Consider the following 14,145-nt stretch of genomic DNA (forward strand, 5'->3'; position numbering starts at 1 on the left):
CAAGGTGTTGGGAGGTTGAATTGGTGTGTTGGTAATCAAATGCTCAATAAATGCAAGCGAATATGATCCGCACGCGACACTGGTGGTAATTTTTACCATGAGTTTCAATCGACCTTCAAATTCCCATGGTTCATTAAAGAGCTTATCTGACAAATGCTTCATTATTCCACTTTGTCTCAATAAGATTGACAACAAGTCGAACACATGTTGTACAAATGTAAAAAATGCATCATGTTCCGTACACGTCAGGTTGCAGTCATAAACAATCATGCGACCCTCGTGCAAGAGGATCTCAAGAGTCACAAAATGAGTATTATTCATGTTCATGACTATCAGAATTTTTTTTGCACCAATCCAATCGATGCCTCCAGAATATGGTCTAATGCCCTTGATGTAGTCAATCATATTGTCATTCCATACAAACTCATTAAGTAACTGTGTAAAGCTTTTGCCACCAACTCTTGTTGTCTCATCGCTGATATTGTTATACCTTTGTTTGAAGTTGGTATAGAAGTTGAGATCAATGATTCTATCCGTGGAATCATAGTGCTCAGGATATCTCAACCGCCTCTCCCACATGAGGCTGAGAATTTCATCAATATACTGAAGTAACAATTAATATTAAAAAGTAAAGAAGAGTAATGATTGAAAAGATAAAACAAACAAACATTATAAATTGAAGGTTAATAGAAAAAAATTACACAGTCTTCCCACCAAACGGTTGAACTACCTTTTTATTTATTTTTGAATTTCAATAGTATAATGTTGCAACATATGACAATTCAAAGTGACATATGTTGCCACATATCTCCTTTTTGTGGGGCACATGCATATAATTGTGTGAGTTTTTTTACAACAAAGGTTCTATATGTTGCTACATATGACCTTCCTGTTGGAGAACATACAGATAATTATGTGATTTTTTTACAACAAAGGCTATATATGTTCCAACAAAATAATAAAAATAATAATCATTAATATTATCAGCAAAAATGAATACTTCATCAATTGTTTTTTATAACTTATCAACAAAAAAGATCAATGGTATACATAACCATCAAAACTAAATCTAATCAATGGTGGTAACCATAACATTTTCATCTGAACATGACTAATAAAATATTCATGTTGTTACTCACATCCTTCGCATCGACAAGAAAAGCATTTGATGTTAGATGAGGAAGCAACACTGGCAAAAGATTGAGTTGTTGCCACAGATGAAGCTCCTTGTAACATTTTGTCTACAAGGTAAATCAAATAATAAAGGTAAGAATTTATACTTATGTTGGCACAGATGAACATTATGTTGCCACAGTTGTACCTTCTATTGACACAAATGAATCTTCTATTACTACAAATGATCATTTTGTTGGTCTAACACATAGGTGACATGTTCCAACATATGACAACTATGTTGGAATATGTACCAACATATCACTAATATGTTGCAACATACGACACAAGATGAACAAAATGTTGGATAACTGAACAAAACTAAATTTCTATAATCATATCAACAAAATGATCACAAAAAGAAGAACAAAAGCAACAAAAATGACTCTTCACTAAACAACAACAAAAATGTCTCTTCACATATACATTTCCTAAAAATTAGGATTTTTTTGGGTTTATAAATTTTCTTTTAAAAACAAAAATAATAGGTACCATTCAATACTAAAAAACAGTGACCGACCTACAAATATCGACCTTCGGAGGTCGGTATTCCCTGAAATACCGACCTAAAATCAACATCCCAACCTAGGTCGGAAAAAACTTGGTCGCTATTCAATACCGACCTTTGGAGGTCGGTATTTACTGACCTTTATTTTATGTCGGAATATTCATTTTTTTAAATTCCGACCTCTGGAGGTCGGTATTTTTATTTTTGCATTTTGAGATTCTGACCTCCGGAGGTCGGTATTTTTATTTTTGTAATGTTAAAATTCTGACCTCCGGAGGTCGGTATTTTTATTTTTGTAATGTTGAAATTCTGACCTCCGGAGGTCGGTATTTTTATTTTTGTAATGTTGAAATTCCGACCTTCGGAGGTCAGTATTTTTATTTTTGTAATGTTGAAATTCTGATCTCCAGAGGTCGGTATTTTTATTTTTGTATTGTTGAAATTTCGACCTCCGAAGGTCGGTATTTTGATTTTTGTATTTTTGAAATTCTGACCTCCGGAGGTCGGTATTTTTATTTTTGTAATGTTGAAATTCTGACCTCCGGAGGTCGGTATTTTTATTTTTGTAATGTTGAAATTCTGACCTCTGGAGGTCGGTATTTTTATTTTTGTAATGTTTAAATTCTGACCTCCGGAGGTTAGTATTTTTATTTTTGTAATGTTGAAATTCCGACCTCCGGAGGTCGATATTTTTATTTTTTGTATTTTTGAAATTCTGACCTCCGGAGGTTGGTATTTTTATTTTTGTAATGTTGAAATTCCGACCTCCGGAGGTCGGTATTTTTATTTTTTGTATTTTTGAAATTCTGACCTCCGAAGGTCGATATTTTTATTTTTGTAATGTTGAAATTCTGACCTCCGGAGGTCGGAATTTTTATTTTTGTATTTTTAAAATTCTAACCTCCGGAGGTCGGTATTTTTATTTTTGTATTTTTAAAATTCTGAACTCCGGAGGTCGGTATTTTTATTTTTTAGTTTTGTAATTCTGACCTCCGGAGGTCGATATTTTTATTTTTTATTTTTGAAGTTCCGACCTCCGGAGGTCGGTTTTCTGCTACAAAACAGGCAGCAAATTGCTGCAATTTTTAGTTGCCCACCTGCATATTTATACCAAAACAACCCAAAATCAAATAAACTTCATCCAACCAAAACAACCCAAAGCCAAATAAAATTCATCCAACCAAAACAACCCAAAGCCAAATAAACTTCATTCAACCAAAACAACCCAAAGCCAAATAAACTTTATCCAACCAAAACAACACAATATTTTCAACATATACATTAAACTATTTCAAAATAAACTTCATCCAACTTCAAAATAAACTAAAATACGATCAAATTAAACAATTCCAAAAATATTGAATTCTAAAATGTCAAATAGATACAACTACTCCTCATCACCCTCACTCTCCTTATCAGACTTACCATTCTCATCATCCTCACTCTCCTTATCAGACTTCATTCTCATCACCCTCCTGATTAGATCCATCACTGCTAGCCGGACATGGAGGAAGAATATTTCCTGATTCAAAAAGAAAAGTTAGTTGGGCCTGAAGCGCTGCATACCTCTTGTTCTCTACCTCCTTTGCTGCCGCAATCTCCTCATCTCTCTTCTTCTCTCTTTCTTCTCTCTTCTTCTCTCTTTCGGCTACAACAACAAGCTTGATTGTTTCTATTATACATCCAACTACGATCAGGATCCATCTACACAAACAATAATGATAATTGTAATTAACTTTAACTACATTAGTTTTAACTTAATTCCAACAACTAAATTCACTAATTAACCCACATTATTTATTTTAACTTATTTAAACAACTTAACAACTTTTTAACTTTAACTAGTTTAGTTTTGACTTAATTCCAACAACTAAATTTACTAACTAACCCACATTATTTATTTTAACTTATTTAAACAACTTAACAACTTTTTAACGTTAACTAGTTTAGTTTTGACTTAACTCCAACAACTAAATTCACTAACTAACCCACATTATTTATTTTAACTTATTTAAACAACTTAACAACTTTTTAACGTTAACTAGTTTAGTTTTGACTTAACTCCAACAACTAAATTCACTAACTAAACCACATTATTTATTTTAACTTATTTAAACAACTTAACAACTTTTTAACTTTAACTAGTTTAGTTTTGACTTAATTCTAACAACTAAATTCACTAACTAACCCACATTATTTATTTTAACTTATTTAAACAACTTAACAACTTTTAAACTTTAACTAGTTTAGTTTTGACTTAATTCCAACAACTAAATTCACTAACTAACCCACATTATTTATTTTAACTTATTTAAACAACTTAACAACTTTTTAACGTTAACTAGTTTAGTTTTGACTTAATTCTAACAACTAAATTCACTAACTAACCCACATTATTTATTTTAACTTATTTAAACAACTTAACAACTTTTTAACGTTAACTAGTTTAGTTTTGACTTAATTCCAACAACTAAATTCACTAACTAAACCACATTACTTATTTTAACTTATTTAAACAACTTAACAACTTTTTAACTTTAACTACAATAATTTTGACTTAATTCCAACAACTAAATCCACTAACTAAACGACATTATTTATTTTAACTTATTTGAACAACTTTTTAACTTTAACTACATTAGTTTTGACTTAATTCCAACAAACTAAATCCACTAACTAAACGACATTATTTATTTTAACTTATTTAAACAACATATCAACTTTTTAACTTTACCTAGTTTAGTTTTGACTTAATTCCAACAACTAAATCCACCAACTAAATCAATTTTATCATCTACATGATCAAATAGTGTTGGTACTTATGCTTAACAAATATAATATTTCTAAATTTAAAGCTAAGTGTCAACACTAGATGGACACAAATCGATCCTGCAAGAAAATCAATTTGTCATCAATAGGATCAACTAGTGTTGGTACTTATGCTTAACAAACATATTATTTCTAAATTAAAGCTTAATATCAACACTAAATGGACACAAATCGATCTTGCAAGAAAATTAATTTTGTCATCAATAGGATCAACTAGTATTGGTACTTATGCTCAACAAATATATTATTTCTAAATTTAAAGCTAAGTGTCAACACTAGATGGACACAAATCGATCTTGCAAGAAAATCAATTTTGTCATCAATAAGATCAACTAGTGTTGATACTTATGCTCAACAAATATATTATTTCTAAATTTAAAGCTAAGTGTCAACACTACATGGACAGAAATCGATCTTGCAAGAAAATCAATTTTGTCATCAATAGGATCAACTAGTGTTGGTACTTATGCTTAACAAATATATTATTTCTAAATTTAAAGCTAAGTGTCAACACTAGATGAACAGAAATCGATCTTGCAAGAAAATCAATTTTGTCATCAATAGGATCAACTAGTGTTGGTACTTATGCTTAACAAATATATTATTTCTAAATTTAAAGCTAAGTGTCAACACTAGATGGACAGAAATCGATCTTGCAAGAAAATCAATTTTGTCATCTATATGATCAACTAGTGTTGGTACTTATGCTTAACAAATATATTATTTCTAAATTTAAAGCTAAGTGCCAACACTAGATGGACACAAATCGATCTTGCAAGAAAATCAATTTTGTCATCAATAGGATTAACTAGTGTTGGTATTTATGCTTAACAAACAATCGATGGACATAAAAAAATTATCACAAAATTAAAGCTAACTAACAATACTAGATGGACACAAACACATTTTGAAAACAATTGTACTTGAACTTTAGAAATTTAGAAGCATCAACCTTATCTCCTACTTTGATGAAAGAAGCAATATAGTCTTGTATCAACTTTTTTAGATGTTGAGCTTCCTCAGTTGTTTAGCACGAAAAGTTCTAAAATTAGTTATATATAAACTTCAAATCCAAGAATATTAGTTTATATATATATATATATATATTCAAGTTTTAAGAAGTTCAAGTTTTCAATTCAAGTTCATATCTAATTTCTAAAACTAATTAGTTATATATTCAAGCTAATTAGTTCCAAGTTCAAGTTCTACTTTCAAGTTCAAGTCTAAGTTCAACTTCAAATTTTAAGTTCATGTTCTAAGTTCAAGTTCAAGTTCTAATTTCAAGTTCAAGTTCTAAGTTCAAGTTCAAATTCTAATTTCAAGTTCAAGTTCAAATTCTAAGTTCAAGTTCTAATTTCAAGTTCAAGTTCTAAGTTCAAGTTCAAGTTCAAGTTCTAAGTTCAAGTTCAAGTTCTAAGTTCAAGTTCTAAGTTCAAGTTCAAGTTCAAGTTCAAGTTCTAAATTCAAGTTCAAGCTAATTTCAAGTTCAAGTTCAAGTTCAAGTTCTAATTTCAAGTTCAAGTTCTAAGTTCAAGTTCTATGTTCAAGTTCAAGTTCAAGTTCTAAGTTCAAGTTCAAGTTCAAGTTTTAATTTCAAGTTCAAGTTCTAAGTTCAAGTTCAAATTCTAAGTTCAAGTTCAAATTCTAATTTCAAGTTCAAGTTGTAAGTTTAACTTCAAATTCTAAGTTCAAGTTCAAGTTCTAAGTTCAAATTCTAATTTCAAGTTCAAATTCTAAGTTTAACTTCAAATTCTAAGTTCAAGTTCAAGTTCTAAGTTCAAGTTCAAGTTCTAATTTCAAGTTCAAGTTCTAAGTTCAAGTTCAAGTTCTAATTTCAAGTTCAAGTTCTAAGTTCAAGTTCTAAGTTTCACTTCAAATTCTAAGTTCAAGTTCAAGTTCTAAATTCAAGTTCTAAGTTCACATTCAAATTCTAAGTTCAACTTCAAATTCTAATTAAGTTCATGACATTCAAACATTCATCATCTAAATTCATGACATTCAAACATTCATCTTCTACTCATAACACTTCAATTACTAATTTCTAACTTCAAATTAACACTTTACTAACTAGTCCTAAAATCAAATCCAAAAAAATCCCAATTCAACCTCAAATTACATATTCTCAAGTTTAAACTAGTCCTAAAATATAAAAATGTTAATTCTTCACTAACTAACAAAGCCCAATTTAAAAATGCCTAATTTCTTTTTAAAAAAACCTTAAAATAAAATCTTCAATTATCTATACCTAACTAACAATAATCAAATCAAATTAACAATTGAATAACACAACTGGCAAACAAAAACAATAATATACTAACAAACAATCAATTATAATCACTAGAATTAAAGCTAAGTATTAATACTGGATGGACACAAACACATTATTCAAAACAATTGTACTTGAACTTGAGAAATTTAGAAGAACCAACCTTATCTCCAACTTTGATGAAAGAAGCAATATAGTCCTGTATCAACTTTTTTACATGTTGAGCTTCCTCAGTTGCCTAGCACGAAAAGTTCTTAAATTAGTTAAATATAAACTTCATATCTAAGAATATTGGTTTTATATATATATATATATATATATATATATTCAAGTTTTAATAAGTTCAAGTTTCAATTCAAGTTCATATCTAATTTCTAAACTTATTTAGTTATATATTCAAGCTAATTAGTTCCAAGTTCAAGTTCTAATTTCAAGTTCATATTCCTAATTAAGTTCAATTTATAGTAAATTCAAGTTATAATTAATTATAAGTTCTAATTAAGTTGTAATTTAAATCCCTAAAATTCTAAATTCAAACTAGCTAGCAAGTGTCCCTACTTCAAACTATTAATTAGTCCTAAAATATCAAATATAATTCAAACTATTAGTCCTAAATTCCAAATTCAAACTAGCCTTAAAATCACAAATTGAAAGTACTCCTAGAATTCAAAAATCAAACTATAGTGCTAAAATCCTAAATTCAAACTATTAGTAGTCCTAAAATCTCAATAATAATTCAAACTAGTCCAAAATTCAAAATTCAAACTAGTCTTAAAATCACAAATTCAAACTAGCCCTAAATCCCAAAATCTAACTAGTGCTAAATCCTAAATTAAAATTAGCTAGCTATTCCTAATCCCAAATTCAAACTATTAGTCCTAAAATCTCTATAATAATTCAAACTAACTCAAATAATACCCAAATTCAAACAACCCCTTAAATACCCTAATTCAATCTAATCTTACAATTCCAAAATCAAACTAATTAACTCAAGAAATACCGAATTTCAAACAAATCCTAAGATACCCTAATTCAAACTAACCCTAACATTAAAATTTTCAATTCACAATCAACAGACACAAACTAACAATCAAATAATCCATAATTCAAACTAACAATCAAAAACCCTAAATCATTAACTTACTAACTAATAATCAATCAAACTAAGTATATTAGTACTCTAATTTTGAGATACTTCAACTAAATAGAAACAAAAGTAATCTTTTATGGAGGTTCTAAAAATTCACCTTGAGTAAGAAGGTCGGGGATGATGGCGCGAACTGAGAAAACTGATATGGAGGCGGTGCGACCTTCCTCTACAGCTGCGCGCGACCTCCTCTGCTGCTGCGACGGTGGCGCCGGTCGGGGATGGTGGGTCGCCGGTCGGGGATGGGTAGGGGTGGGGAGTAAGACTTCACTTAGGTTTTGAGACTTTACTTAGAGTGAGACTTGATATTATCATTCTTTTCTTAAAAGAATTGTTTAATTTACCGACCACGGGATGTCGGTATTTTTTAAAATAATTATTTATATTTAAAAATATTTAATAAATACCGACATCGTGAAGTAAATATTATTTAAATAAAATAATAATTTAAATATACCGACCTCTTTTGGTCGGTATTTATTAATTTATTTTAATATAAATTCAGCTCTTGAGGTTGATTTATTAATTAAACATACATACATACATACATATATATATATATATATATATACATACATATGAAATACATTAAATTTAATTTTATTGATCAACAAAATTTTATCAATATCAAATTTAATATATAAATCTCCTTGAATTGATCATCGGTATTTCTTTAATTTATAATGTATTTCATATCTAAACCACTAGTATATAAGACTTGATTTGTTAAACTACTCGAGGAGTATATAATTAAATAAATAAATAAATATATATATATATATATATATATATATATATATATATATATAAAATTTAATTGCACATCAATAGAAGTTTAATTTAATAAATTTAATTTATCGATAAAGTTAATTTATCGATAAATTTAATTTTATAAATTTAAATTATATAACTCCTAATTATATAAATTTAATTTTATTGATCAACAAAAGTTTATCAATATCAAATATATATATATATATATATATATATATATATATATATAAAATTTAACTACACATCAACAGAAATTTAATTTAATAAAATTATTTTATCGATCAAGTTAATTTTATAAATTTAAAATATATAACTCCTAATTATATAAATTTAATTTTATTGATCAACAAAAGTTTATCAATATCAAATTTAATATATAAATCTCCTTGAATTGATCATCGATATTTTTTTAATTGATAATGTATTTCATATCTAAACCACTAGTATATAAGACTTGATTTGTTAAACTACTCGAGGAGTATATAATTAATTAACGTATTTTATACTCCGATAAAGTATCGTTTACATGTCATCATAATTAGAAGGTGATCACTACACTTAACATCCATTCAATTACATCAAACGTATATAATAATACTAGCTATCTCGCGCGCATTTCATACTCGAATGAATTATATGTTAGCTTTTCACCTTTACATCATGACATCAGATATTAAGTTCATGATTAGACGAAGGACTGATAGAATTTGTACATTACTCTAGAAATATAAGTATAATTATCTCCTAATTCATATCAACGTAGTTTCATACTCTAAATATGGATTATAGATATTTTTTTATTTATTCCACAAATTCTAACTTTTTATTTATAGAAGTATACAAAATTGTTACACTTTTTGAACAATTAATTGTAGGTGTAAAATGAAATTTTAGTATTGTGCACAATAGCAAAATTATGATTATTAATAGGAATATTTTAAACAAATCGACCTCCGAATGTCGCTTTTATTAAAAGTAATTAGATTTAATAAAAAAATACCGACGTCATGAGGTCGGTATCACATTAAAAAGTAATTTAATTAAATAATATTGACATCGGGAGGTCGGTATTTTATATTAAATTATTTTTTAACTTGTATAAATTACCGTCATTCGGAAGACAATTTATTTAAAGTTAATTGAAAATATTAATTTATTACATACTATTTAATTTTACCGACTTCCAGAAGTCGATATTATAATTTTTTTGTTTTTTATATTACACAAAATCGTCCTTCGGAAGATGATTTAAATAAAATTAAATCAAAATATTTCTCAATTTTATTTTTTATATTTAATTGAGAAAATAATACCGACATCAAGAGGTCGGTTTTTATTGTAATTTATTTTATGGGAAAAATTCCGACCTCCTAAGGTCAGAATTTGGTTTTCCCGCTTTATTTTGCATAAAAACCGACTACTTGTTGTCAGTTTTCATATCAACGTAATTTCATAGTATACAAAAATTGTTATAGGTGTAAAATGAACAACAAACCGACCTCCGGATGTCGCTTTTAAAAGTAATAATAAAAATACCGACCTCCGGATGTCGCTTTTAAAAGTAATAGATGAAATAAAAATACCGACCTCCGGATGTCGCTTTTAAAAGTAATAGATGAAATAAAAATACCGACCTCCGGATGTCACTTTAATTAATAGTAATTAGAAAAAATACCGACCTCATGAGGTCGGTATTTTAATTACATACTATTTTATTTTACCGACATTCGGAAGTCGGTATTATAACCGACATCAAGAAGTCGATTTTTATGCAAAATAACCAAATTCCAACCTCAGGAGGTCGGAATTTTTCCCAGAAATAAAAACCGACCTCTTGATGTCGGTATTATTTTCTCAATTAAATATAAAAAATACCGACCTCATGAGGTTGATATTTTATATTAATTTATTTTTTACATACTATTTAATTTTACCGACATTCGAAAGTCGGTATTATTTGTTATTTGTTTAATACCGACATCAAGAGATCGGTTTTTATTGTAATTCATTTTTTTCGGAAAAAATTCCGACCTCCAGAGGTCGAAATTTGATTTTCCCGCTCTATTTTGCATAAAAATCGACTACTTGTAAATACCGACCTCCGGAGGTCGGAAATTTTTAGGTCGGTATTCACTATTTTTTTAGTAGTGATTACACAATTATTCAATTTTTCACATCTATAGAACAATTTCTTGTTCATTAACCCAAGAACATAACTTAGTATCAAGAGTTTCTTTGAAATTGTAAAATCTTTCAAAAAAATGACTTACCCATTTTAAGTCGAACACGATCTTCGGTTCAAAAAGAGGAGAGAGTCACGGCCGGAGATGAGGAGGAGGATAAGATAATGGGGAGAATGTTTGTTTTGATAGTCGGATAAGGAAGAAGAAGAGAAGAGAGAAGAGAACGTTGGGAGAAGAAGAAGAAGAGAAAATTCTATTTTCTTTTACTTTTTTTTAAAATGGTTTAGATAGAATTATAAAAGTTGAAAAATGAAGTGTTTTTTGTATTTTATAAAAGATTAGAAAGTTTTGAAAATGCTAATTTAATCCCAAATTTACTTAATTACATTTTAAAGTGGATTTGATCATTTTTTGATCAAAGTGTCATAAAAAACAAAATTCAAACTTAATTGACACCTTTTATTTAATTTTCTGAAGTAAATATGTGTATATAAGTAATTTTCCCTAAAATATATTGGGGCTCTTAGTTATGTGCATCCATCTCCCTCTTTCCCCATCTTGTACTGGATAAGGAAATCCTAAAATAGAGCGTTTTCCCCCTTCCTCCTCTCTTTCTCAGCAAACCAATCAGCGATGTCTCTCTCCTCTTTCTCTACAATGCCCACAGCCAAGCTCCGCCTCAAAACCCTACCCACTTCCACCACAATCACACCCTTAACTCTGCACTCTCCATTTCTCCCTTCTTTCCGACTCCCCAAGCATAAACCCCTTTCAATCCTCCGCATCTCAACATCTCCCGCTATCTCTGCCTCACTTGAAGCTGGAGTTGGAATAATGGCAACCAAACTTGGAATGATGAGTTTCTTTGAAGATTCAGGAACAGTGGTGCCTGTTACTGTTGTAGGTTTTCGCGAAGGAAATATTATTACTCAAATTAAAACTGAAGCTACTGATGGATATAGTGCTGTACAAGTTGGATATCGACGAGTTCGTGATAGAAAACTAACTAAACCTGAAATGGGTCATCTTGAAAAATCTGGGATTATTCCTCTCCGTCATTTGCAGGAGTTTCGTCTTCAGTCTGTTGATGGATTTGAAGTTACACAGAAACTTGATTTTAATGAACTCTTTAAAGAAGGTGATTTGGTCGATGTCGCTGGTACAACCATTGGAAAAGGATTTCAAGGTCTGTTTCTCTACAACTCCAATTTTCCTAAAGATTGCATTTTCGGGTCATTATCTAAATTTAGCCTTATTTATCCTCCTATGAAGTACTAGGCTTGGCAGTATTTTGGATAAACCAGATTAGTGCCCATTTCAATTGTTTTTAAGTGTTTGGGCAACATTATAAAGTGCTTATTTTTAAGTCAAAATAACAAAAATAAGCCAAAGCCATAGGTTAGAAATCGTAACTTAAAAGGTTTTTGGTTTTTATAAGTCATAAGCCAAAAGCCAATCCAAACAGGTCCTAAGAGTTCATCCCAATTTGATTAATGAAGTGTACAATTGACCTTGATTTTATGTATTGTGATTAGTTTTTTCTTATCATCAGTGAGCTATGAATATATTGTCTTACATAAGTGAACTGTGAAATAGAGAACTTGTATTGTTAGTGAATCTAGTTTCAAATGGATATTCTAAATGCATATAGCCAGCTTTGACTAGCTTGGGATAGAGGCGTGGTTGGTGTTGTTATTTAAAAGTGAAGTGGCGTTTGGTTTTAGTAGTGTGATACATCTGAATCTTTTATCTGCGGAGAGATGGTCGTTTACATGCTTACTTACTAAAGTACGGGAAAGAAATAGCTTACAAGAACAAAATACCAAGTCTTTGGTTTTGCATTATTGCGGTCTGTTATGTTATTGCAATTCATTTATTCACGCACACCTTAAAACAGAATGTATTATGCATCTCTATAGATGTAAATATGATATTTTACTTATCTATAAGGCTACTTGATATGCCTGTTACATGAGCTACATTATATCATTAACTTTTTGGCCAATTGGTTTGTATTAATGCTTCTATTGATATTTCCCAATAACCGGTACTTTTGTCTGTAAATACTGCAATTCTATCTGAAAATGGCATTGTAATTGAACATCATGGTAGCTCCCCTCTTCATGTTGCATGGCTCCAGCACCTAAATAAGCTTCATTAATGAATATCTTGATATTCTGGTTAACATGACTTACTATCATAGTATATACCATCCTCTGGTGTCGATCATAGTGTTTATTTATGCTGATTGATTCCAGTGTACATTTTCAGATGTTTAAATGTGCAAGTAGGATTTATCAGCTTTTCATGTCTTAAAAGTTTTCCAAACAACAAGCTTTATTATATAACCTTCTCCTAATAACCTGAATAGTTGTTTTAGTATCATCTAGACGAGACTTCCATGTATTGACATATTGTAACTATTAAGTCAAGGTACAGGTAGTTCTTTGGTTCTCTATTGGTGGCGGTCTAGACTCTAGATATAGCACTCACTTACTTGAGAAGTGACTTTATCTCAAATTTGATTATCTTTAAAGAAAGCAAGTTCTATTTATCATATCTTGTTTTTCCCTCTCTCATTGTTGGCACTGGTGGAATTGGCTTGCAGGTGGTATTAAGAGGCATAATTTCAAGAGGGGTCAAATGACTCACGGATCAAAGAGTCATAGACAACTAGGATCAATTGGTGCTGGGACAACCCCAGGGCGCGTATATAAGGGCAAGAAAATGCCTGGACGAATGGGAGGCACCAAGACAAAGATTAGAAAGCTCAAGATTGTCAAGATCGATGATGAACTCAAGATCCTAATGATCAAAGGAGCTCTTCCTGGTAAGCCTGGAAATCTTTTGCGAATAGCTCCGGCCAAGATTGTAGGCAAAAACATTCCCAAGAACTAATTTTTTTTTTCTCTCTTCTCAACTCTATGAAGTGATGTAATTTATTCTTTTAAATTATGATACTGCCTTCTCTCTGTCTTTTGTCACTATGTCGTCATTTCATAGGCTGGCTAATGTTTCAACCAATCTCTACCTTCAAGTTTTATTTGTCAAATTTCTTAGCTAAAAATCTTTACATTTTCAACAAGTCTATGAAAATGTGTAGTTTTATATCTGTTTTTTTGGACTTGAAGGAAAGGATTTTACTCCCTCCCAACTCATTATAGGGGTAAAAAAACATAAATATAAATTTACCATTTAAGAAACAAAATAACCCCTATATAACAATAGTTTACTTTTTTTCTAAACATAGCAGTAGAATTCTAAC

General features: G+C 29.8%; 1 protein-coding gene across 1 annotated transcript; it reads left to right on the forward strand.

Annotated features, from left to right (window-relative positions):
* The first annotated feature begins 11,416 nt into the window (after nucleotides 1–11,416).
* LOC125819320 (50S ribosomal protein L3, chloroplastic) lies at nucleotides 11,417–13,852 on the forward strand. Its single transcript, XM_049498776.1, has 2 exons — nucleotides 11,417–12,066; nucleotides 13,489–13,852. Exons 1-2 carry the CDS (start codon nucleotides 11,514–11,516, stop codon nucleotides 13,776–13,778), a joined length of 843 nt encoding a protein of 280 aa, XP_049354733.1. The 5' UTR covers nucleotides 11,417–11,513; the 3' UTR covers nucleotides 13,779–13,852.
* The last annotated feature ends 293 nt before the right edge of the window (nucleotides 13,853–14,145 follow it).

Source organism: Solanum verrucosum, unplaced genomic scaffold (assembly GCF_900185275.1).
Source record: "Solanum verrucosum unplaced genomic scaffold, falcon-dt-bn FXZP01000207.1, whole genome shotgun sequence".
Taxonomy (NCBI): Eukaryota; Viridiplantae; Streptophyta; class Magnoliopsida; order Solanales; family Solanaceae; genus Solanum; species Solanum verrucosum.